This window comes from Pangasianodon hypophthalmus, chromosome 21, assembly GCF_027358585.1.
Source record: "Pangasianodon hypophthalmus isolate fPanHyp1 chromosome 21, fPanHyp1.pri, whole genome shotgun sequence".
Lineage (NCBI taxonomy): Eukaryota > Metazoa > Chordata > Actinopteri > Siluriformes > Pangasiidae > Pangasianodon > Pangasianodon hypophthalmus.
This window is the reverse complement of record NC_069730.1, coordinates 14,784,696-14,812,607: the sequence shown is the minus strand read 5'-3', so window position 1 is coordinate 14,812,607 and position 27,912 is coordinate 14,784,696. Positions and strand designations below refer to the sequence as shown.

General features: G+C 37.8%; 1 protein-coding gene across 2 annotated transcripts in view; it reads right to left on the bottom strand.

Annotated features, from left to right (window-relative positions):
* Positions 1 to 1,737: 1,737 nt before the first annotated feature.
* Positions 1,738 to 27,912, bottom strand: part of gna11b (guanine nucleotide binding protein (G protein), alpha 11b (Gq class)) — a 47,497-nt gene continuing 21,322 nt past the window's right edge. For both annotated transcript variants that reach the window (XM_026925370.3, XM_034314790.2), the window contains 6 exons: positions 20,533 to 20,717; positions 17,461 to 17,615; positions 13,711 to 13,839; positions 9,468 to 9,597; positions 8,540 to 8,693; positions 1,738 to 7,443 (listed from right to left, as the gene is read on the bottom strand). In XM_026925370.3, the coding sequence (XP_026781171.1) occupies positions 7,253 to 7,443; positions 8,540 to 8,693; positions 9,468 to 9,597; positions 13,711 to 13,839; positions 17,461 to 17,615; positions 20,533 to 20,717 (944 nt within the window). In that variant the 3' untranslated portion in view covers positions 1,738 to 7,252. The remainder of the gene's footprint in view (positions 7,444 to 8,539; positions 8,694 to 9,467; positions 9,598 to 13,710; positions 13,840 to 17,460; positions 17,616 to 20,532; positions 20,718 to 27,912) is intronic.

The window sequence follows — 27,912 nt, the reverse complement described above, 5'->3', positions numbered from 1 at the left end:
AACAGATATGCTATAGATTTATCATGTTTTATTCAAGTAGGGCTGCCTTCACACTAGGTGTATTTTGGAGAGAAGAGGCATAGCCTGAAACCTCATGAGAAATAGCTCCAGTGTGGTGTGCACATTGCAACAATAACAATAACATGTCTACAGCCCAGCAATGTAGTCACTTTTACCTACAGATTTGCTTAAAAAACCAACTTGCTGTAAACCCAAACTTACTGGGTTAAAATAACTCATGTAGGGCTAGTCCCTATTGGACCAAATTTGGTTATTTTTTAACCCAGCAAATTTTAGAGTCTATAAATCGACCTGAAGTTGGATAATGTATTTCATTAAAGTCCATTCGTTTAGTTAAAAAAAGGTAGTTTCCCTAACGTACATCTTATCTTCCAATATTCATATGATTACGTAGAAGCAGTCTCCATGCATACAAAATATGGAAGGTAAGAAATGCTTTTAAGTATAGAATGTTCAGATTGCAGTATTGGCTATGCCCAATGCTCGTGCAACGGCTCTGATCGCTTTTCCCACTTTTCTTAGCTTCAAAATGGCTTGCTTTTCTCCCATAGACAGCTCTCTGGTCTTTATGCTGGTTTAACTTTTTTATTTATTTTTTTTAAACATCAAATGCAGTCTTCACCGGCGAAACCCAGGACAAACCAGAGCAGACATTCAGCTATTCATTGTTTAAACATTCAATCTAACAGGGCCCACCTGAGCATCAAGAACCACCTGTCAGTCACACGTTACTATATACAGGAGACTATATAATGCGTTATGTTTAAACATTTTCTAGTCATTTATTTAAAACTGAGCACATTTCAAACCTTGAAAAGACAACATTAGAAATCAAGATTTTGTTACAGATTGTGTTACAGATATGGCTGGCAGCACCTCACAAAATTATTTACCCTGTTGAATGTTTCAGTTTTATAATGTTATAACCCAGAAGTGGAAATGGACATCAATGGAACTTTTACTATTTCATTAACACAACACATCTAATTTTTGAAGATGCAAAAGGTCTTATTTTATCGTGACAAAGACGTGTTGGCTGCATATGTACTCACACACTTGGACAGTACTTTGTAGAACCACATTTAGCTGCAATTCCAGGTACAGGTCTTCTGGGATATGTCTCTATCAGCTTTGCACATCTGGATCCTGATATTTTTGGCAATACACTTCTTGGTAAAATGGCTCAAGCACTGTCAGATTGGATTGAGACTGTTGGCGAAGAGCAATTACCACAGATTCTCAACTGGATTCAGTTCTATGCTTTGAATGGGTCATTCTAACACATTCGAGTGCTTGGTTTTGAACCACTCGTGTAGCTTTGACAGTGTGTTAGAGTTGTTGTCCTCTTGAAGGGTGAACTCTACCCTAGTCTAAATTCGATTGCAGACCTGAACAGGTCTTCTAGGATTGTGCTATTTGGCTCCATCCATCTTGACCTCAACCTTGATCAGTTTCCCATTCCCCGCTGATGAAAAGCAGCCCTGCAACATGATGCTGCCAACACCATGCTTCGCTGTGGATGATTTTCTCATGATGATAAGAAGTGGTGAGTTTCTGCCCAATGTCGAGCTTTGTGCCAAGGCCAACAACTTCAGTGATCACCTATTAATCAAGCTCCAGTGATGAAGGTGTAAAACAAATGAGTGAGAGAAAGAAAATCACACAGGTCTTTGAACTGCAACACTATGAAGTCAAAGAAAACAGTCAAGACAGGCAGCAAGTATAGGAACAAATTTATTTAAATTTAAAACAGATACTTTATTTTTTATTTTTTTAATAGATTTTTTTAGAAGGCGGTTATGAAAATCTTTTCCATGTTTGAATGAGGTTCAGGCAACAGTGGTTGAAATGAATCAATACAAATAAAGACAAAAAAAAAATAAAATATGGCGAGAATGTTGTAAATCAATATCCAATATGATCCCTCGCCTTGAGGGCTTTAATATTAATATATTTTCTTAGCCCATAAACTCCAACCCCAACACAGAGCACATGCATTTTAAAAATTACAATTTATTAAAAAAACAAAACAAAAACAAAAACAAAAAAACAAAAACAGCAGTTTCTCTTAAATCTTAAATACAGAATAAAGTCACTGTGTTTTTCTCTCTTATTTAGTGTTTCCACTGGGTTTTAAAATGAGGACCATGTCTCATCTTTCGGTCCTCGTGGGATTCGGACGACAGTTGGCACTTATATAAAGTCAGTCTCCATGGAGGGGATTGGCACATGATATAATACAACATTTACATCTGGTATAATGGGGGGAAAAAGAGAAATGGATATTTCACATGCCACTCTGCATCATCCTTACCGAGAGATGGGGAAAACTGTCTTAGATCCAACAGCGTCCAAAAACAGTGGGGAAAATGTAAGCGACTTCCAAACAAGAATTTTAAAGTACTAGCCTGCAGTAGCAGTGCCAGTACAAAATATCACCGACTCATTCCTCTGCACGGAGAATTACTTACATGAATCACACACACTGTACCACTTTCTTTGCCGACTACGCTTGTGCTAATGTGTTTTTCTCTTTGTATAACCGGGTGTAAACCGTGATTCATGCTAAAACTCAGCTCAGGCACTCTGATAATACAGAAATGCTAAATAACTGCAAGGTAACTATGATGATGGCCAATACTGCATTATGAGTGTTCGGGATCATAGAACGAGAATAAAAAAATTACCAGAAAGATTCTTAATCAGTAATCTGCTTCACAATACACTGCACCGTGTTGAGGTGCTTCATGTGCTTCTTGCGTCGTTCCTGATACTGAAAATGCCCAAAACATCTCAAATTCTCACAGAGGTAGACATTTTCCTAAGAACGCTGGGCAGATGAGCTTAAAAATTTAAATACTTTTCCACTGCTATGATCATGGCAAACTGAGTCCATTCCATTAATTGACTAGATCTAAGTACTAACTACCTCTTGCTCTTTGAAGGGGCTTTGGAAGCTTTACTCATCTTTGTGGCATGAGAACAACAACAACAAAAAATAAAAGGATTAAAAAGAAAGTGCATATAAAATAATCAGACCATTACATGTTTTAAGAGTCCTCATAGGACAAGCATGTACATCCACTACAATCAAACTTCTTGTTTCAACAAATACATATTCATAGTGTTGTCATCCTGAGACATCCGTCCATATTGCAATTAACGGATTGACGTTAATGAATTAGTTTTGATTTGTGGATTAAGATAATCACAGACATACAATAGATATATCAAGACAGAAAGGACATGGCTGATGTAGATTCTTAATTCATACATTTTGGGTATTTAGTAAACTGAAGATATTTTTGTGTAATCTAGTCTCATGATTGTTTTGTAAAAACTGCGACGCTCTGTAGAGACCAAACAAATACTGCCATGCACAACTAGAGAGCGTTCTAGTTTTTAATATTCAAATCACTCGCACTCTGGAGATTTGAGCTCTTCCTCGTTCAGTTAAAAAAAAAAAAAAAAAAAGATTGTTTTTTCAGTTTTGCCTAGCGGAGATTTACCCACCTTCAGATTATTATAAATGACAAACGAGTAAACAATTTTTTCTAGACTTACACACTGAGGCTCTGATTTACTAAAGGTTTGTGTGTGGAAAAGCATGTGCAAACCCGACAACAGCCGCAAAAAAGGTTTTAGGCGTTTGCCTTAATGCAGAGGTGCCAACATTATTAACAAGAAAATTCAGGCCTGGATTATACTTGCCTTTAACTATACAGTACACAACATGTCTGCCGCACGTATCCTGCAGGTCGAGCGTTGCTTCGTCGTGCACGTCCTCAGAAATGACTGTTTGAATTTTAAAAACCTCTCATATACATCACACCTACTGAAATTTCTGTTTCGCGTACTAGGCTTCTAGATTTTCTAAATTAGAAATTCTTTTGAACGAAGCCAGAGTTTTTGATTTGAAACAGCTCATGACGACAATCACGATGACGGCAGAAAGTAAAAAAAAAAAAAAAAGAAAAAAAAAAAAAAGAAACAGAGCTCGCTATTGTGTTTAGTGTCACTGTGCATGAACTCACTAAACATTTACTTGGAAACCAGACAGACGGATGTTTTGGCCAACACATGCCATCTAGTGGATCTTGCTTTTAATCCTCCAGATGTATATAAGATACATAAGTGAGTATGTGAACAATCTATAAACCGGCCTTGAGCTGAAAAAAGCAGAAAAGCATAGTCTTTAGGTGTATTCAGTACTGCTGAAGTAAGGGGTGAAAAACTGCAAATACTACAGCTAATCCGTACATCTTGGCACCTCTGCTTAATGCTTATAAAATTTGGGAGTTTCCTACATAAAGAGAACAGAGGACGCTGTCTATGCATCAATTTAGATTCATTTAGCACCAGCAGTGACTTACTAGAGCATGAAAGTCACTTTGGAAACTTCTAGAAATTATGACATTATTACCGCAAGATAACGCACCTTTAATATTAAATATTCTCTGCTTTTTTAACTGAACAAGACAAACATTCATTTCTATACTCTTCTATACTCTGGTGTTATATTTGTGCAAAAAATGCATACGTGTGGCGAGGTTCTGAGTCTCTTCGAGAGCCGAACTTGTCACGGCGCACGCAAAAATCTCTTTAAATGTCGTATCCTTTTGCTACTTTGACGTGAAGTCATTTATGCAATTTTTATTTGTAAACCATCTGTAACTCTGTGCACACAAATCAGGGTGGGATCTTGGTAAATCAGGACCTTAGTGTTTTGTTGTTTGTATCTTTTATTATTTATTTACTTTTTACAAAAAGACCAATCAAAGATGTCATACTGGTTTAAAATGGAGGGCAGTAAATGTAATCTGATGGGACATGCGGTTGACCCAAGCAGCTGAACCATAAAAAGTAAAACTCTGATCCTGTGTCTTTGAACAAACTGCACTTTGCTCCTTGAACATGAACGAGACTTTGCTCCTGTCGCCTCTTCACCTGCACTGGTCTTGTGTGACGACTTTATGCATTTTCTTAGCCCTTGATGATAAACTATAAAAGGAAACCTGTAGAAACCTGCAACACCTTTTTACCCCCTCTACCAGCTCATCATTTATACAATGATGAACACACTGCACGTGATTAGAAAGGAAAAGACAAGGAAATTGTACGCTTAGATGTTCGATCGGTCATAAAAGACTTTCCTGTTTGTTTGAAGCACTTCACTTGAATATCACATGGAAATCTGACAATCTGAAAGTTTACAAAAAAATGGAAGAAAGTCTGGACACTGTAAAATCATGTTGCCAAATTTTTTTTTCAGGGGAAAAAGAAAAGGAAATAAAAGGCAATAAAAGCTAATACACCCATAGAGTTTTGTACAGCAGAAAAAGACCCCAACGACTTCAAAACTGGTCCATAAATTAGATAAATAAACATTACTTTAGTTAATCTTTAGTTAATTCCCCTTCTTGAAAATCATTTCATATCTTTATATACTGAGAATAACAACATTCATGCCGTAAGAGGGGCCGTATTCGTGGTTTTCTTCCAAACCTGAGAGAAAAACGCTTCTCTTTTCCATTTCTCTCACACTATTGCTCATAACCGCTTCCATGTACAGCTATGCGTATGTCTTCTGAATAATCATAGTGAAGAAAAAAAATAAATCACAGTATCAATAATATTGTAAGTCATAAGAAACCAACCGAAACCGTACACAATTACGAAGTAATTTTTTTTCCTTTTTGCCAAAGATACTGTACCACAGACTTTTTTTTTTTTTTTTACATAAGCAATAAAGTGTATACGTATTTACAAATATAAATATACACAATCAATTAACTTGCGACTTCCTGCACCCCCCTTCACTTAACGCTAGCTCCCGACCCCAAACGAAGCTAAATTAACGTACGTGTCTCCACAAACTGTTATTTCACAAGATGTCTCTGTGTTTTTTGAAAGAAAAAAAAAAAAAGTAAACAAATAAAAATGTGCGCGTCAGGCCACTACTTGGTGGTGATATCGATAATCCGAAGTATTACTGAGTGCACTGCTGAAGTGTCTGTAAAAGTAAAAAAAAAAAAAAAACAAAAAAAAAAAAAAAAGGAGTCTAGTCATGCAGAGTACGGTACCAGCAGCTGGAAAAAATTAGGGAAAAAAAACCCGTGAACAAGGAAAGGCGCAAGCAGTTTCTATGTAAAAATCCTTAAAATAAACATGGGAAAGAAGTAATGGAACATCTTAACCTGTGTGAAAACTGGCAAAACAATACCTACTGAGTCAATATCTGTACTACACACTGATAAATCCTGATAATCCTTAAAATTTGCAATTTCTTACCCATCTTTGATTGAAATGCTGTTATACGTCACGTGATAACAGCAGTAGCTATAGTAACCTATCATTAAAACATTTTTAAATGATCATCTGAGCAATGTACACTGATTGATTTGCATCACCACAACCTCTCGTTCTCATTCTGGCGTTACATCTGATTACAATGCTCACAAAGTTTACATTCATGGATGCGAGGTGAAGACTGGCCTCGCACCACCCGTGGAACCTGCTGGAAAACCCTTTGGATTTGACTCCTCTGAAAACATGTAATGGAGCCATTCACAGCTTCTAGCACCACAGCGCTTGTCCTTGTGTCCGTGTGTAAATAAGATGAGACTTTCTTCTTGAAAACTTTCCCCCCCCCGACTGGCAGGATGAAAAAGCCGGAAAAAAAAAAAAAAAAAAAAATCAATCCATCCATCCAGGCAGGCAGAATGCAGATGTGACTGGAGAAGCAGAAGGAGAAGGTGAGGGATGTCACTTCCAGTTTCCACTAGCAACTTTGTCGATAAACACAATATCGTCTGGTCAATTCTGCCATTTCAAACGGATATTTTTTTTTTTTTTTTTAAAACACTTTCAAATCGAGAATGAAAACGAAAAGTCTGAGTCTATAACCCCACCCATGTCATCAAATCTGAAGAAAAATCCCAACGGTCCACTTCAAAGGAAAGGAGGGACGGAGGGAGAGAGGGAGGAATGGAGGGAGGGCTTGGACACGAGCTGCCGACGAGAGAAAGTGGGCGGGCTTTGGCAAAACAGACAGAGTAAAAGCAGGAAGTGTCTGGAACACCCTCACACAGCTGGACAAAAAAAACGAGAAGGCTGGAAAACGAAGTGGACCGTGGGTAACTGTGTTGTGTGTGTGTGTGTGTGTGTGTGTGTGTGTAGGTGTGTGTCTGTTCTGTGCTGAAGTGTGCGAGTAGTCCCCGGCGATGGCGGCCTACACCAGGTTGTACTCTTTGAGGTTGAGCTGCAGGATGGTGTCCTTCACGGCGGCGAAGACGAAGCGGATGTTCTCCGTGTCCGTGGCGCAGGTGAAGTGCGAGTAGATGATCTTGTCGCTGTCGGGGTTCAGATCCACAAACATCTTGAGGATGAACTCTCTCGCCGCTTGCGCATCCCGCTGGGGACCTGCAGGAGGAAGACGAAGAAACAGGAATCTTAAAGAAAGTGCTACTCAAGCTCTAATCACACACCGTCATGTAATCATGTGACCTTCTGGAAACGTCTATCTAACAAAACCTTCAGATATGAACCGTTTTTAACTGGTAAAGAAAAGAATAAGTGTTCCCTTTATTTCCAAATAACTGTCTGAAAAATCATAAAATATCTAATTATCTTGTATTAAATCTGTAATAGACCCATTTGTACTGGTTTGAGGGTTGCATATTGAAACATACCCAAACATTCTCCCTAAAATAATAATAAAATAAAACCCTGAATTTTTCAAATTTGTGATAAATTGCAATATAACTATTTGCTTCCCCATGAGATGGTCATTAAGCATGTAGTAGAGTGTTAATCAAACTAGCTGCAGTAAAATTGTCCATTTTAGAAACCAAAGCCTTAGAAAGCATACCAAATTTATATTTATTTACACATTTTATACACAATGCAATTCGTGATGAAAAACGTTGTGGTGAAATTCACAGAATAAAAATGAGGTTAGAGTGCAGAGATAGAGATAAAGGATAAATTTGCAATGCAGTGAAAGTGCAGCGTGGGTTCGTTGGATAGTGAATGGTTCTAGCTTGCTATAAAGAAAAACAACCGGTTAAGTTCTACACAGAACCTCAAAGTTACAAACCAAAGAACCTTTTAGACTGTTAGAAACAGCACTGTAAATGCTGTGGCACTGATCAAACAGACAAAGTCTTTATAAAAAAAAAAAAAAAAAAAAAAAAAAAAAAAAAAAAAAAACAGGTGGGGGTAAAGCTCAGATTTTAGAACTCAATAATTATGCATAATCACTACATTTTTAAATATAATTGGTTAAAAGTCATGTAGACATGTTGTGGTAGGAATCAGTGGGCATGTGTCAGTACAGTATCTTACTTTGCACACCTCCTTTTTCATGATCTAAACCCTATAGTGTATGAAATGTGCTGGCTATTGGTGCACTTCCTGTAATACAACTGTATGCTTACGGAAATATAGTAACTTATTTATCACGGACTTATCATTGCCCCGTGCACAAACAAATGTACAATTTCCAATAATTTTGTACCGTCAAACTCTGGGAAGTAGTCGACCAGATGGGAGTAGGAAATCTTCTCCTCCAAGAGGTCCTTCTTATTGAGGAAGAGGATGACTGAGGAGTTTTGGAACCACGGATATGTGATTATCGTCCTGAAAAGCGCTTTACTCTCCTCCATACGATTCTGAGAAGAAATGGACGGCTCATTAGTACTTTTTTCATCCATTTGTAGTTATGCTTAATGTTGTGGAAAACCTATGAAACAAGTAAGTTCCTGTTTTCTCTTACGGTATAAAAGCTATAAAAAATCGTTCCTTCATCAGCCTCTCTTTTCTCACTCTTGGAAAGAGTGGAAAAAAAATGCAAAAAAAAAAAATATCTGGCAAACCACAATGCTTAAAAAAACTTGGGAAAAAAAATTACTGATAGTTAAACAGCGCTGAAACTGGAGACTTCTATAAACAGTAACTTACAGAAAACCTCACCATATCAACAATAACATATTTTTCTTTGTTAAATAACATGCTTTTCATCTTCTCATTATTTGTCTTAAGATTACATGAAGCATTTGCCATACAATTTCCTGCGCAAGAGCTGTTGCTAAAGAAACAATAACGTATAAGAACAAACACATTATTATTATTTATTAAAATTACTACTGGAACTACTCTCAGAAAATTAATCAAGACCTCCTAACCAATCAGATTTGAGAATTTAACAGCACTATGGCACAGTTTCCTATTAACGACTCAGTGTCATGTTTTATTCCTTACATAAGGGATCATCTAAGCAAGGAGAACTCCCCGATTCAACAAAATGAGGTTTTCCTAAAATGTTTAACCAGTTGTTGAAAATGTAACATGTAAAATGTAAAAGCAATATGAAGTAGATGCGATTCTGTAAATCTGCATGAATTGCACGGGAGTAATACAGCAAGGTAGCGAGCTGTGCGTCTCACCTCGTTGTCGGACTCCACCAGCACCTGGTCGTACTCGCTCAGCGCCACCAGGAACATGATGGACGTGACGTTCTCGAAGCAGTGGATCCACTTCCTGCGCTCAGACCTCTGCCCACCCACATCCACCATTCTGAGAGCATGAGGAGGACGGACAGGGAGAGAAGGAATCAGGGGGTTTAAAATACCTTCGTAAGCAGAATACAAGAAACTGTACATATTACTTCGGGTTTCAGGTGACAAAATCTATACTACTATTTGATCTGTAAACATTATAAACTGGAACCAAGAAGCTTTTGACCAGAAGGAATACTAATACAGAAGCTGGAGGTCTTGGAAGAATAAGACAGTGCAACTAGGGCAGGATAATTATGATGATACGACACTGATATTGCCATATGAAGAGACATTAAATGAAAAACAAATAATTTAACAAAGGAAAACATTGAAACTGCATTAAGGAGTTTTTTTTTTTTTTTTAAATGCAGCATTTTTTTTTTTTTTTTTAAGTTGCTGATTAACTTAAATGCTGAGATTTGTGATATACATGTATTCCTGCCATATAGCATTTGAAAATAATTTCTTCAACCTTAGACTCAATACATTTTTCGATGCAACTTCTGTACTAGTGAATTCAAATCATTCTCTAATCTTGCATGAATGCGATTTTCTCTTGGTACTCATGCCATTGTGTTAAATTCAGAACACAAGAAGGAATGTGAAGCAGCACAACTCTGGCAGAAGAAAAGGAAGGAAATAATACAAGGAATAAACTTGAGAATTACTCAGCATGGGGGGAAAAAAAACCTGACGCCTGTTAGTCCTTTAGAGATTACGGTGCAGTGTGTTCATAAATGATGTAACAATTATAACAGCATTCTGACTGAAATCGGAGAACGGGAATGAATACTGGAAAGAGTACGGTTGGTTACAGGAAGTGAAAATATGAGAAGACTTCTGTAGAAAATAAATAATGTGATGATGTGATAATTTGAACTTAATTTGAACTTCCTCTTCACATAATTATACTGCTTCCTGTCTGTCAAGGAACTATAGCTCTATTCAGAGAGGAATAATCTTACACATGGACCTTCGTTTGAACTTCCTCTTGACATAAGCACACAGCGTCCTGTCGTCTACACTTGAGATTAGTTAAGGAACTGTCGCTCTTTTTGGACAGGAATAAGTTTACACGTGGATCTGGGATAATTCCATAATTTGCAGGTGCTTCTCTGTGATTTTATTTTCGTCTGGATCAGCCATTTCAGTGTTTTTCTCACTCCTTCCCCGAGAAAATTACAGACCAAATTACCTACTGTTATTTGACCAACTCTGCGGTGGATAATTTTAGACCCGTCCAGATAGACGCCGCTGTGATTTTGCAGGCAGATGTCTTGTCTTATATTAGAAAAGAGTTTTTTTTAAAGCCCTGTTATTTGCTGCATTTAGTTGTCTAGCATGTGTATCCATACTAACACTTCCTGAATCATGAAATCGAATCAAAGTGGCTTTTATAATGTCCACTTTAGGTCCAAGAGCCACTTTATATATCTATCATATATAGCAACACATACACAGTTATGTTGTTTGTGTTTTTGTGACAGAGTTTTTGTGATCCCAAGGAAAGGATTCTGCAATCATCCACTTTAGTTGTCTTCTGTGGTCTTCCAGGCCTTTTGGTGTTGCTGAGCTCGCCAGTGCATTCCTTCTTTTTAAGAAGGTACCAAATTGTTGATTTGGCCACTCAAAGTTTTTTCTATCTCTCTGATAGGTCTCTTTTGTTTTTTCATCCTAATGATGGCCTCCTTCACTTGCATTGAGATCTCCTTGGACTTCATATTGGTAGCTCCGGTCAAACAGCTGCCAAATGCCAACTCAATACCTGATATCAACTCCAGACCTTTTATCTGCTTCATTTGTCAACGAGGGAATGGACCGCACCTGGTCAATTAACTTCTTGTCAGTCAACTGTCCAAATACCTTTGAGCCCCTGAAAATGGAAGTACTTTGCTTAAAATGGCTGTAATTCTTAAATGGTAAATGCCATATTTTTGTGGAACCTCTTAAAATAAAGCTGAAAGCCTACACTTTGATCACATCTTTTTTTATTTTAAAAAATTGTTTTATTTCAAATCCAGTGTGGTGGTGTATAAATGCAAAATCACAAAAACTCCATCATTGTCCAAATACTTCCAGACCTAACTATCTATCTATCTATCTATCTATCTATATCTATATCTATATATATATATATATATATATATATATGTGTGTGTGTGTGTGTGTGTGTGTGTGTGTGTGTGTGTGTGTGTGTGTGTGTGTGTGTGTGTGTGTAAAAAAAGCAATTTTCATTTTCTAGAAATGTACAGTTGTATAGTGTCAGTTCCTTAATCATATAATGTTAGATGCTGCCACATAAATAAATATTAAAAGTTTAAAGAAAAAAACAATTTGAATAGGAAAAATCTGTCCGACAGTCTACAAAATGGCCGCATCGATTTACAAGGCAAGCTCTGATTCAAATCGAAAAGAAAGCAGTCAAACACCTGAAACTTTTGTTGAAAATCCTTGGTGCGTAAGACAGAGAAGAGAGAGAGAGAGAGAGAGAGAGAGAGAGAGAGAGAGAGAGAGAGAGTGTGTGTGTGTGTGTGAGAGAGAGAAAGAGAGACACACAGCTTAAATGGGTTTTTTTTTCCAAAGCTCAAAGAAAAACTCACAAAATAATTTCACCAGTGTTCTCAATGCCTGTTTATCAGTACACATCCTACTCTATTAGTTTGCATTTAATGCTGTGGAACGTCCACTAATCAGTTCCTGTTATCATTTCCATCTGTAACATCTGTAACAGCTATAAACAGTCGTTCCCTCACCAGCCTCTCTTTTTTCTTTCTCTTGAAGTTGATGGAAAAAAAAAAAAAAAAAAAAAAAAAAAAAAAAAACACAGCTTGTTGTTACTGAGAAACCACAACACAGACTTCTAACAGAACTGAATCGTACTGGCTCGTGCCTGAATCATATCATATCTATATTGAATTGAAGTGTAATAAATCGTTACTTGTTTAGCTGTATCGTATCGTATACTACACATATCGAAATGTGCATCATATCGTCTGAAAGAGGATGATTCATGCCCCCAACAGAGATAACTGTAAATGAACTGCTAATGTAAAAAAAAAAAAAAAAAAGTTCCCGAATTCTCGTCCCATGTTAAATTTCAGACGAGGTTTTATCACAGAGGTGATGTTATGATTAAAAATGTTATTACCCATGAGACACTAATTCTAAGGCTAGGCCTTATGCTGTGAGTATGTATCCAGTGAGTATTCTGTGTGTCTGTGTGTATACGTGAGTCTCCGTTAACCTAGATAACAGGTTATACCAGAAAAGATTTAATCACTATTTATTTAGCTACGCTAGTGAGTTTCCAGTGCCAGTGAGTTTCAAAAGCACTCACTTATAAAACTATGTGTACAGACAGTGAGACAGACGAGCGATAAGGGCTTTATCCCAGGTTTCGGAGCGAACAGCGCCCCCTGCGCTGCTCCACCGCTCCAGCCCTGAGCCAGCAGCCCACAGAGGGGCCTTTGATAAATGAGGCCCTCTAGGAGCGCCTGCCTAAAATAAAGCTCCTTCACATCGGCCGTCCTCATTTCCTTCAGCCAGGGGCTCGCTGACCTACTTCCAAACACACACACATACTCCATAATGTAGGACGAGCTGCTAAACTTCAGAACGGACACGGAGAGGAAGACAGAGAGAAAGGGAGGAAGAGGAGACGGTTTTATGAACGGATGACCTACAAGACAGTTCAAAGTTTGAAAATGAAAAGATTTGATTGCTCTCATGTGAACCAGGAGAGCGATCTCTAGTTTTCTTGTTTTACATTTTGAGTGCATCAACACTTCACTGTTCATGCTGACCTCCAAACAGAAATATAACATCCGTCTGCCTTCTATCTTTCCAAAAAAAAAAAAAAAAAGAAGGAAAGAAAAGGTAAAAAAAAAAAAAAACATCCCAGAGAGCCACAATTCTCTTGCCAGACAAAAGAAAAAGGTTTGCAGGTTTTCGCAGCTCGGTGTAAAGAAAAATCAATAGATCTGCAGCAGGGAGAGCTGCTGATTGATGTTGGGGTTCAGTTTGATCTTTTTAGGTCACTAAATCACACAGACACCCACTAAGCCGAGAGCGATTTGGGTTAAAAATAAAAAAAAATAAAAAAATAAATACATAGTGTGTGTCCTTCTACCTGAAAATGATGCTTTGCAAGTCGAAAGGGTACTCGATGATGCCCGTGGTTGGGATTCGGACCCTAAGCACGTCCTGCTGGGTGGGCAGATAGGACTGGTCAGCGATACGATCCAGATCGGACAGATAGCTAGACAGGAAAGGAGAGAAAGAGAGAGATATCATGAAGGTCGATAACATTTACAGAACAATCATCCATGACTACATCACAAGCTAGGAGTTCAGTAGTCTAGTGCTGTAGGCATCGGTCCGGAGAGTGTCCATGATACTCGGAGCAGAAGATCCACAGGGTCTGGACGGTAGAGCTGCACGATATGACAATTTATCACCATACCGAAATTCTGTCACAAGTAGGGGTGTAATGATGGAAAGATCTGAACTGATTCTCTGATTTAAAAAGCAACGACTGAAATGAATTGATTATTAATGAAAAAGGACAGACAACTGTTGTATATTTAAACAAGAAAACATTCATACACTGATGTGTAAATTGGCTCGCAAACTGATTTGCCCATAAGTCTGTTACTCAGAATAGTCCTTCTCTATGTTATCTTTCAAGAATTAATGGTAGGCCTACCCCAGATTCAGTTGTTCACATATCAATCATAAGGTACGAAAAATAATTGTACTGTAGTTGATTCAGTTGTCAAATATCGAATCATTGCCTTATGAATTGAAATCGTATTGTATCGTAGCAGATTCAGTGGCATCGTCAAACACGTCATTGCCTTATGATTCAAAATGGTATTACATATGACAGCCTAAGGTTTACACTTCTGATAGGAAGTATGCTAAGAGTTCATTTTCTTTCACTCACTATTGAACCTGCAGTGACGAATGAAAAAAAAAAAAAAAAAAATCCAGACAAGTACCTGGGCTACTTTTTTGTCCAACCCTGGAGAGTCAGGGACACACTGCTGTAAAACTCACTGAAAATGTAAGGACATAATCGGTGAAAAACCGCTTAGATGTTCAATCAATAACTTTATTGAGGCTATAAACCAGACAATCTTTATAACCAGGTTCAGACAGCAGTGTGGGGACGAGTAATTGTTAGCAGCCTTGAGATGCGAGTGTCTGTGTGTGTGTCTGTGTGTGTGTGTGTGTGTGTGTGTGTGTGTGTGTGAGAGAGAGAGAGACAGAAGGCTTCAATGTTGGTGCTGGAGAGGACATTCTCCAGGTCAGAGGAGGTGGAACGCAGGACTCGAGGACATTTACGTAGCTGCAGGATGAAGGGCATGTGTGTACACATGGCAAAACCTACATTCACTCATCTACACACACACAATCATCCGCATGTAAATCTAACACAATACTGCATTTCTTTTACATCACTGACCCATGCAAGTCAACTGTGCCCCAGCTTTCCAGGTCCATTAATTTTTGTATTGAATTTGGTGCATCTTTAGCATAACCACATTTTTTTCGCAATATTTGATAGTATCGGTTTACGCATTTGTGTCCAAATCCTGTTCCATAGCTTTGTTTAGTGTGCATCATGAAGTGACTGACAATGGCTAAGGTGAGCCTGAGGCCACGTCTGTTGTTGGAAAGATGTATTTTTGTGATCATACGTAAAAGCTAGATCTGGATTTTATCTTATTTACAAATAACAATAACAATCTTGTGATTGTGAATTAATTCAGAAGTGTCTTGGAATCTCTACTTATGTATATAGTAGATTAAAATGCATAAACGGAAGTAAATGGCAGGTTTTATCCAGCTTTATGATCATTTCTGCCCAACTGATGATTTTATCAGTGTGAACAGGCAGGACAGACTGATCTGGTGCTTTTCGTGAATAAACATAACCACGACAGCTGTCTTGCATGTCTGCGCTGATAACATCATCATTGGACAGAAATGATCATAAAGCTGGATACGAACTACGATTTACTGCTGTTGACATATTTTAATCTGCTACACACACTTTGACGGCAGAAAAAAAAAAAGTGACATGGCAGTTGAACAACCACGGACCTTTTCCCGTAGCCTGTTTATAAACGATTGCGATCTCGTTCATGCACCACCAACTGCTTCAGATGAAACTCCGATAACCTTTAACGGTGGGATTGCGTGAACTTTCTTCAGTTCGTGACTATAACTTGCTATTGAAAAACTCATTGTTTCAATGTTCAAAAGTTTGTTTTCCCATCAAAACCTGCCACACAATACATGCATATACATGAAAGTGCGAAAAGCGAACGTGAGACTGCAACCTTTAAAGATTCTGAAGCTTGCATCCAGGAAAAGTGTACAAAAAATATCAAACACGCTGTGAATTCTGGAGCGCCCGAGGATGAGACCAACCCTAAGATCACATTAGTAAGAGACAAGTCACTAGTGCTGCTTGTTGTTTGTCTCTTGTGGGTGTGGTCTAGTGACTTTTTAGTTCTGATTAGAAATGGTAGTAGCTATATATAGCTTCTAAAGCTAACATTTTCAAAACTAATTAAATAATGCAGTGCGACACTAACCAGTGTGAAAACTGGTTGCTTGATTTACAAGTCAAGTGCTTGGCATTGTAGTAGCATCTTTGGCAGATTAGCAAAGAAAGCTAGCTTTACTAGTTAGGTACACTCACTGGAGATAATACATCTTCCAATTTTATGCGTCAGTCAGTAAATGGGAACTAATTACAGGTAGGAAGTAAAGTAGCAAATAAGCAACTGAAGAAAGGTCAGACCACACACGTCATAGGATTTGTCCGAGGAATCATTCGAGCCCACTGTTTGGATTAGTTGTGTTTCATATCTAATCCGTGTAGACTTAAGAAAATCTCAATTTGAACGTCGCTTGTTGTGCTGTTGTGGAGATTGTGGTTCTGTATCATGTACATACATAGAAAAAGAATGGCCGTCAGTCGTTTTGTTGCTTGTTAGTATGAACCCAGGTTAAGGTAGAACTGCATCTCTCTATAGACATGCAGTAGCTGACAGCTGAATATGTATATATATTTTTGCATGTTTTTTTTTTTTTTTTTTTTTAAATAACTCTACTCTGGCCTCCTAGACTTGAGGAAAAAAGGGTACTATTCTGTAACTTACCTTATCTCTGGAATGGTCCATTTATATACCTTAAATCATCCTTAAATCTATACAACCCATGTTTTCAGGTGAAAGATACAAAAGTTGGCTCAAAACTACAAGAAGCTCTTGCGTCTCTGAAGTGCCTGTCACATGTAACACACACTTACTCAAGCAGGGGGCGCTGTTTTGTGTCTTTCGTATTGCACTGTAATTCCCAGCTCTCTGTCCTGCACAGTTTCACGAGATGTGAAGTTGAAAGTTTATAACCCAGGACACTGACAGAGCATCACAGCTGGTGTAAGCTCGTGAATTCATTGAACTCGTTAACATCCTGGATTGCTAAATCAATGCTACATTCAGACGCAGTGCTCCGAGGCTATTTTTTATATATATATATATATATATATTTTTTTTTTTTTTAAGAGTCTTTTTCGTTTGAGTGCTCCAAGAATTAACAAAGGCTTTTCACTGAACCTTTACGCAATATAAGTTGGAGTTCAGAGAGTTTAGAAACATTGGTTTGTATATATTATCCTTCAGTCTCTCTTTCATTCATACACACAGATTTAATTATTATGGGCAACCCAATATAGCTTTAATGCTGGCGCTCTCCCACACACACACACCCACACGTACGCAATAACAGCAAGAGTACCTTGAAAATCAATGCCATTTCCCATGCACACTCATCAGACACACTAATAAAGTGTGTGTATACTCACTATTTAGTGGAATCAGAGAGCTGGTACTCTCTGCGGCGGTCGTAGGCCTCCTGGATGCCTGGATCTGACCACAGCATCTTAATGGCGTTAACGTAGGGCTGATCAAACGACGAGACCTTCTCGATGTCCACCTCCTTCACCAGCATGGCGTTGGCCTGCAGGCAAATTACAATCCCGATACAGGAAATTAACACAGTTGCAAATGCTGCAGGAAGAAAAAGGACTGGTGCTGACTATAAGGATGTGATCAGTGTACTAGGTAAAAGAACAGAAAAGCCAGTTTACAAAGTCTAACGAATCCAAAGTCCACATAACCTACAGAAAATGGAAATGTTTAGGATGCGAGAATTTTATTTATTATTTATAGAGCTGTCGCTTCTTAGCTGTGTCCAAGTGAACTACAAAAAAAAAAAAAAAAAAACCTATCCAATCGCATTGTTTGTGCATTTAAATTTATTTATAACAAAAACATAAATAAATGTATAAATTTATTTATTTATAACATCTGATGAGGGTGTGTCACTGATTTTCGACAGCCCTATCAATGGAAACCATAAGTTTTTATATTAAATGCACAGGATCTCATTTGGCAGACATACTGGCATTTAGCATTTATGGAAGGAGTCTCCAGTTTTAGTGCTTTAACAGTCAGAGGTAAAGCTGTAACTTTTCTCGAATACAGAAGGTCTTTACGGTTTCTTTTTTTTGGTAGAAAAAAAAAGATCTTTTTAATAAATAAAGTAAATAAACAAAAAGCTTTAAATAAAATATTTAAAATGAAAAATTGTTAGTGTTAGAGGAATAAAACACTTCGGGACATGATGTTATAAGAAAATAATCAACTCTGCAATGGTAACTACCCTGCTGTTGATTATTTTCTAATAACAGCAAATCCTGAAGTTTTTTCAATTCCCTACTTATTAAACATATTTAAAATACCCATTATAAAAATCTATAACAATGTGAATGAAAAAAAAAAAAAAAAAACAGCCAATCATCTTTGCAGACGGATTACTCAGTAGTCTGGCTTTATCTTCATCTATTAAAGACAATATGAAGTGGAAATTCAGACACTTTTCTTCCACCTTGTGACATATTTCCAAGTGAAATGGCATTTGGGTCTTCAGCAACACCCCAGAACCTGTTCAACAATCCTGCTAGCTCAGGAGACAGAAACTTAGGAACAGGATGAAAATTTCTTCATAGAAGTGAGGCCATATTTATTTAAACCTGGCCAATGGCAAAGTTTTTGCTCTCCCGTGATGTATCAAGTTTTTTTTTTATTTTGCTGCATGCGACTCTACAGTGAGAGTCATAAAAATCAGAAGCTGTTTAGAGAAGGAGAGGGGAGAGAAAAGAAAAAAAAACAAAAAACTGGCTGCTCTTTGGTGGAAAATTACAAACTGATTACAGAGGCTGTGAGCGAACAATAAAACAAAGATCAGCTTTGATTTCAGGTTGTCTTTAAAACGACTTGGCCCGGTTTGCCAAAGCATTATAAAATCATCTCAGCTGTTAGTGTTTGATGCGAGACTCACTGTTTAACTATGATGTTTGAACTGCGATGCTTTTGGGAGCTCATAAAAGATTCGTACGAGTCCAAACGAGCAAGGACCGTGTGGTTGAAAATTGTTTGATTTCATTTGAATAAAACTTTAAGAATATGGCACAAATGCTAACCGTAACCACTGTAAGGTATGCCCTGATATCTAATTCTACTTGCAATTTACTTTCTACTTCTACACACCTGAGTGCATTTACATGAACTTTTGCCATATTGTCCATCGCTAATGTCAGCAGCTCTGGTATAATATTACATAGCTATTTTTACTTATGTGTAAAACTATTCACAAATTATATAAGACTGGGGTCGAGGCATTCCATTTCGGGGAAGCAAAGTGTCTCACAGTCGGCTCTGAAGAGTCTCAGTTGCACTCACACTGCATGCACAAGAGGAATAATCGTAATTGCAGGCTTTGCTTTTTGCTCTTCGGCTCTGTGGAGCACCGGCAGAGTGTCAGCGCACGCAAGTGAAGCCAAGAGGAACAGTAAGTGTAGCCAAAAACGTTAAAAAAATGAAACCATGCATAACTTGTTTTAAGTTTAAATGTTTGTGGTGCTGCTGCATACCACATCCTCACGGGGTGAAGTACTGAGCAAGAGATCCCAAGCCTTTTACTTCACACTAAAATACTTTAATATTAAAGTAAAAAGTGTTCAGTGTGGTTTCAGTGAAAACTTCAAGATGGAGGATGTTACTCAGCCCACAGATAAGAAATGAATAAAGGCTGAATCAATAAAAAGACTCTGAACTATTAAACTGTATGAGAAAATTGTGATTCAATCACAGTGATGTGAAGCACACGCTTTATTAATCTTTACTACTCTTCAGTGGCATCAAAGATTTATTTTGTAGTTAAAGTCCGGGCTACTTTAAACTTCTTTCAACATGTCGGTCTAACAACACTTTAGTGAACAGTTTCCCACAATGCTGTTCGACTTGCTAATCGTAGTGCCTGTGAGATTTAGCCCTTGCTTCATCTCTGGCTAAAGAGAGCGACGCAGCAGTGCTTTAGTCTGTCCAGCTCTCTCATCTGTACACGCTGCTCAGCGTGAAAAGCTTTGACTTCGATGCTAACACCACTGTGCTTGTCATTTCACAGATCGCTAACTAGCCGGGTCGAGTCTCTCCCATAATTCACACAGCTGCACGGCATTCTGGAACTTTCAGTCTGATGTTTGTCACTACTTCTAGGCCTCATTAATATGGCAGTGAAAAACCTGATTATTATGCATTAAGTTTCAGATCATTGAAATTTTTTCACGTATTAAACACCATTGTATCTGGGCTTGTAACGTACTCCTTGTGCTGTCAGTGCATAACACAACCTCTGACTTCTCACAGGAATAATGAAAATACAACACCAACCAACAAATTAGCACTAAAATCACTAAACACATCAGAAATATTTCAATATAAAAATATTTAATGTGTTTCAGGGTGGAGTCTTCCTTCAAATGACAAGATTATAGTCCATAGTATATAACACGCCGTATTGGGCTCTCCCTCACCTTGTTCTGCTCGTACTTGTAGCCGATTTTGAGCGTCTCTGTGGCGCGGATCATGGCCTGCATAGACGTGAAGATGTTCTGGTAGACCAGCTTGGTGAAGCCGCGCTTGTCCTCGTCCGTGTAGCCGGCGCCATGGATGATGCGCATCTGTTTGATAAACGTGCTCTTGCCACTCTCTCCCGTACCTACATCAAAGGTCAGGGTTAAAAGGTCAGTCCCTGTGATGTTTATCGTGTTATGCTACTGGTTCGCTCAATATTACATTCGCATGTCAACCATTTCACATTGTTCATGCGGTCGCAAAAGACTTACTGACGCACACGCTGGAAAAAGTCAATAGGTTAATTCAAACACATCATATTGATCCATCACTGAAAGAGGCAATTAATTCGAGTCAGCAAGCAGAAGTACAGTTATTTCCACCAGAATATTTCCTGCAGTAAACAGATAGATGATATATAGTGTGTTTATTAATATTAGATGAGGTAGAGCTCAACAAATAAGGTTGAGCAGTCATAGAAAGTCCTGTTCAAATCTCAGGATTGACCCAAAAAAAAAAAACAAAAACAAAAATCTGTATAAAGTAAATGAGACAAAAAGATCAAGCCAAACAGCTATATTCACCCACCCAAAACATGAATACTATGTATTCTGTTTTTTTTCTTTAAATTGTTTCTATATTGCCACTGTAACTCAATAGCCACTCTTTACCATCGTGGTGAGCAGAAACGCATCTCAAAACACACAATACTCAAACTTTGAGGAAGATGAGCTACAACAGCAGAAGACCACATCGGGTCCTACTCCTATCAGCCAAAAACAGGAAATCTGAGTAGGCACAGGATCACCCAAACTTGACAGCCAAAGATTGGAAAAACATTGCCAGGTCTTTTTAATCATCTTCGTCCTGTCTAATTATACGGCCAAATGACAAAATTCACTCTCTCTTGAAGGACGCTGAGAGAAGGAAAATAGCCGTTTCTTTACAGGAGAATGACTCAAATAAGAAAAAGCAAAACAAAAAAAAAGAGCCATCTTTGAAAGAAGGCCGCAAATTGGCCAGAGACAGTATTTAAAAAAAAAAAAAAAAAAGAAAAGAAAGAAAATCGTTAAAGATCTCACACATTCTCACATAATGAGTTGTGAGCTGACAATCTGAAACGAAGCTACATGCCCTGATGATTCATTGACTCGTCTCTTTTCCTGTTTGGATAGGTTATTTTGAGAAAGGCAAAGGAAGCCTTTAACTCCTCGAAGCAGCTTGACCCATGCTTTGAATGAGTCAACCTGACCCTGATTCTGTCCCTCTTAAAGAGTGTTCAATCTTTTTCCTGGTAGAAATCTTAAAAAACGAGTACGATGGCATTCCCAGAGAGACGGAAACCGCACTAAAGAGACAAGGAGCTTAGTTATTACCAATTGAGATCTATTTAATAGGGATTTTAGGAACTCAAATTATGGTTGGCACACACAAGTCAGGAACTAGCACGAAGGATTAAATTACCTCAACTGAAAAACCTCCATGAATGTGTCATTTAATATCCTCATTTCTTTCTTCTATAGAAATAAAGCGACCAGAGTTCATTTGATGTTTTATTTAAAAAAAATATATATTTTTCCTGACTATTCTGACAATAAGGATTTTATCTATAGGTTTAACAAACTTTTCTCGCCAACTCCATGCCCCCACCCACACACACCCACCCACACACACACACACACACCCACACACTCACACACTCTTCCCATGGACAAAGAGCACAATGAATACTGAAATAGTACTTTCAGTACTTGAATACCTGTGCCTGCCTCTAGTGTGTTGATGTTTCCCTTCAGTACATTTCTCAAATAAAAATGAGCAGCTCATTTCAATAATTAAATCAAACTCCACTAGAATATTCATGAAGGAAAAGAAGCAACAGGCGTACACCAGTTCCGCTGTCAATGACTGTGTGTGTGTGTGTGTGTATGTGTGTGCGTGTGTGTGTGGGGAAGTGTGAACAGAAGAGCTCAAGAGCTGATGGCAGTGTGTAGAGGTCCTTAAGATAAATTCGAGCACCTCTTTACACACAAAACCCCTGAATAACTACACACTGAGCGGAGCAATGTGGTTTGGTACAGGCTAAAAGTGGCAAATAATGAACAGATTTCAGGCCTGGAATAATGATCAACAACAAACGGGTTTCTTTTTCGATACTAATAATTAGCATGACGTCTTTTTGTAAATAAATCAAGACATCTTTCCAGCCCGTAGCAGCGATTTTGCATTACAGTGCCATGACAAACAGCAAAAGGCCCAAAATTTGAGAAAACTGTCTCGGAAAAGGCCACGAATCCCGTCAAATATGGAAATTTATCTACCAGAGATAGTAGGCAGACTGGTACTTCAAGGTAAAAGCCTGTAGCAGAAAACCACATAGTTTGTCTTTCAGCTCGATTAGTTTCAATTAAATTTAAATGCTCTCTATTTACTGTCGTATCACAGCCACATAAATCTGTTTATGGTAATGATTAAGATAGTTAAAAGCTGCTGGAGGTTGAATGTAAAGCTGAATGCTCTTTTTTTTTTTTTTATTTGGTGTGTTCATATTTTCTTTCTTTTTTTTTTTTATTTTTTAAATTCACTTAACACCTAAGCAGTATTCCACATACTTTATCGACATTTTCTTCATTTCAGCGGATTTTTACAGAAATTCACATTTTCATACAGGATGTGATGATTGGTTGGGCTTTGTAAAATTCACCTAGTGACCAAAATGTGTTTTGATTGGTGGAAGTTGGTCCAAAACAAAACAAACAAACAAACAAAAACCCTTCAGAATTCATGAGTCTGATTGGTCAGTGGGTGTTGATGAACATCACACTGACAGGAGGTCTGGCTCTTCAACGGAAATGACAGGTTAATATTAATGCGCTTGTTCTAATACGGTATCGTTTCTATAGTAACGGCTCATTCACAGGGACTTGTACGGCGAACACGCCACATGATCGAACGCTACTTTAAAGTGCATTTAAAATTGTGTTATTATTTATTTAAGAACGAAAAATAATAATAATCAATGTAATCATTGATATGTTGAAGCTTCCTGTAAAGACATGTTTGTTTACCATTTATGGAAGGAGTCTCCAGTGCCAGTGCTTTGTAACACTCAGTAAGTTTTCCACTGCTGGAAAATCTCGATCTCACTGCGATTTCTCTGCAATACGACCAGCTGTGTTTTTTATTAACTTATCAACCTCAAGTGATAGAGAGAGGCATTAAACTTGATGTGTTGTCATTAAACAATTAAAAAAAAATGTAACTGTATACAAATTCTTGTAGTGTAAGAGAAATAAAACATTTTAGGATATGCTGTTATTGGAAAATAATCAACTTCAGCGCGGAAACAGTAACTCTGCTTTACGTTGGGTGCATCACCACCCGGTCGGTGATTATTTTCCGATTACAGCAGCAGGTCTCATCAGCTTTTATTCCTTACATAACCTGGAGGTGTCATTTATTATTTTACTGTTTTATTAGTGGGAAAAGGTCATAAGCATGGAAAACTTTTGTGTATGTAAATTCTGCGCTCCTGTGTATGTAAATACTACGCTCCTAATTACAACTTTTTCGATTACAAGTATTATTTCCACATGTTCAACTTTAAGATGGAATAATTAGCAATAAATCTCAATATTGAATATTAAAAAAATAAGTACATTATAATAAGATTTCTGGCCCGCATTACACAGCAGCCAGTAGAAAATCTGTATAACGCAGAGACCGATGAGTTCTGATCTCTATCGCACTTCACACAGGCCTTCAGCCGCCCACACAATACGGATACACAAGCTCTCACACACACACGGAGAGAGAGAGAGAGAGAGAGAGAGAGAAACCAATAAACCCAACCTTTAGATTCACCACATCCGCAGGAGGCTAACCACAAGCACAGAAAGCACATTTCATCTCACTGTACATCAAAACACACATCCTGCCATCACCCGGCCCTCTCCCATCACCTGCACATAATCTCTCTCTCTCACACACACACACACACGCGCGCACGCACGCACACGCACGCACGCACGCACGCACACGTACACACACACGTACACACACCCCTTTCCCTGATTACATAACTCTGATCTTCCAGAAACTGGTCACCTAACCCCGAGTTCAAATCTGACATATGAAACCTGAGAGCGATTTGCGAGAAGACAAACGCATTCAGAATAAGAGGCTGTCTGTGCAGTGCACATCATGTGATCCCGATACAAAGACAACAAATATTTAACACTGGTAATCTGCTGCTGAACTGAAGATCAGGTTCCTAAGTAAATAAAAATGACATCATGAGAAGCATTACAGACCCGGTCTCAAGCTGATAAAGCTTAGCTCTATAAGCTAGGGGTGTAAAGCGAAACCACTATCTGTACCTGTATCGGTTCAGGAATCGAAATATCTGTATCCGGTTTTAAACACACACAGTGGACTAAACTGGAGGCAGCATGGTGTGTGAACTCTGGCTCTGACAGTTCCTCAACCTCAACTACATCACTCGAGTTCATAATTGGTCTCAGAAATCTACACAGGACTAGGGGTGGACGGTACGACAATTTTAGATTGTGAACAATTAAAATGTCTCCACGATCTGTTTTTGCAGAGAAAAACAGCTTGCGCTGTCCCTGACAGACACACAAACAAACTGATAATAATCAAGAGCAGGCAGTTCCTTAGCTTAAACTTCCCTTCTTGGATTTTTGGCAACATTGCAACAACATGGAGGAGTTGGTGCCTTAAAAAAAAAAATCAATAATTATATCAAACTGCTGGATTTTACAGGACAGATATGGAACAAACAACAATTGTTTGAAATAGAAAGCACCACAAAGAGTAAACCCCCTCAAAAAAACCAAACCAAACCAAACCTAAAAGCCACTGCAATTCCTGACCAGGCAGCTACTAAGGATAACTGACTGAAGCAGTAAATCTTTCATGGTCATGTTACTGAATATAGGCTTTTGTTTGTCCTCTGAGCTTTACATCTGACTGCACTCAGAAAACAAATCTGTATTTATATTGAACATTATTTGTTCATTCCAAATAATGTATTCATATTCAGTTACATCCCTAATATATACTATTGACAATGTATTATACCGTGCTTACGTATTACACTTCTGATTATATAATTATCATATACACACACACACACTATTGAGAACATGTATTATTTGATAAAGTATTTTCTCTTCCATAAATAAATCTTTGTTCTAAACAGTAAGTGAAACTTTTTTCACTTATTTTTTTCACTAATTTTTCTTCATTTTTTAAAAATTGTACTCTACTAAAATTAGCATTAGTACTATTATCACTGAGTGCTATGAAGTGCCAAGTACACAATATAATGCAATGAATTGTCTGAAATATATACAGTATAAATAGTGACTGTGATTGGTTTTCTGGGTCCATTGGTCCAAATCCTAGAGTCTCTCAATTACTGAGGTGCAAAATTTCACCAGTCCAAAATTTCCAAACTTTCATAATTTGAAAATAGCAAATTAACACATATGGGAAATGAGCCTCAATTTAAATAGCATATTATACTAAAACTAAAATACTCCTATACTGTCTATACCATTGTGCCACAATAGATATCCATTCTTATACTGGGTGTGACAAAGCTATGTATTTGCTTTGGATTTTATGCTCTTCAGTAAGACAATGAAGGAAGCCATTAGGCTGTATGTTTGCTATTGGCAAGGTCGAAACCCAAACTCGCAATATTACAAAGAGACGCAGCATCGACTCAGGCCGATAAACATAAAAAGATACTGAAGATAAAAAGCTACTTCACTGCTCGTGAGAAGGGACACTGCATTGCAGCTAAAGGAAATCTTTCTTAATATATTTATATAGCATTTTTCTAGATACAATCACAACACGTGAGTTCACCAAGCAATTATACACAACAGTTTAATACCATAATAATTATTTATCATCATGAGTGTGACAGCCTTCTAGAAATAAAGTATTCCAGACTTTTGGTGAATGCACTGAAAATGTGCAGTCCCTCTTGGATTTTAATATTGTCCCAGGTACAGACAGCTTCTGGTTTGAGGACTTAACCTGCAATCACGCTGGCAAGCGACAAGCCTTCCGTCTTTAATACTGCAGTAGAATTTCTGCTATGAGATGGTAGTATGCAATGCATAGACTAGTTAACAGATCCACTAATTGGTACCGTTTCCTCCTAATCAAAAGCGCAGTTACCAAAAGGGCCTGATAAACGCGGGTTAAAATCAACACCTGTGCGCTGAGCTTGATGTAAGTGTCTAAAAAAACAATTCAGAAGCATGTTGGAGTGGTGAGGACACTTATTTGTTATTTAATCATTTAAGTCACAATCTACCGTCAATCTTTCCATATTAATAAGGTTGCCATGAACTACCTTTATGACACTTGAGGAGAAAAAAAACCCCAAAAAAAACCACTAATAACAGGGGAAAATTACACCTTACATTATAAGTTCTGATCTACTTTTACCAGTGGTTCAATTTGTTGTCATTACAAATTGAATGTATTACCTTAGATGCTTGCTTACTATTTGGAATAATTTTTTTTTTTTAATGATTTCCCCCCATTTTCTCCTTAAATTGATCTTGGCCCATTCCCACCCACCTATCACACAAGAGCTAACAACTGGGGAGGATGAAGAGTAACGTGCTTCCTTCGACACACGTGAAGCCAATCAATTGCATCATTTCAAACTGATGCGCATGCTGCATCACATAGCAGCACAAAACACTCAAAAGAAATGCCTATCAGCCCTCTTCCTCATAGATGACATAGACAGCCGAGACTAACCCTAAGTGCAATACTTGGTACACTTTAATTTAAAATCAAACAAACATGTGAAAAACAACCTCTGAAAGAACATTAAAACGGATTTCTGGGTACCAGATCTCAATCTCTGTGCTGGAGAAATTTCATGTGAGTGGAACTACAGGCCATAAACATGAAGTGGAAGAAAAATAAACCACGATCACAAATATTTGCTGAGAATATAAAAAAAAAAAAAAAGAAATCGAAAAGAAAAGCGTTCAGTTGTTTGATATAGCAATTGTTTGGTTGTCCTAGCAACACTTCCCCCTCATTCTCTTGTTTGTTTTATGAAGGACATTAAACATGAACTCGATTTCCTTCTCGCTCTCTCATTTTATGAATGAGCAACAAGACATGGGTGAAAAAGAGGGGAGAAAAAGGGGGAGAGGAAAAAAAAAACAAAAAAAAACAAAAACAAAAAAAAAAAAGCACTGATAGAACGGGGGCAAATTAAAGGTAACCCTCTTTAGAAATGACTTGGGGATGAATTGACATTGAGAGTTTAATGTGAA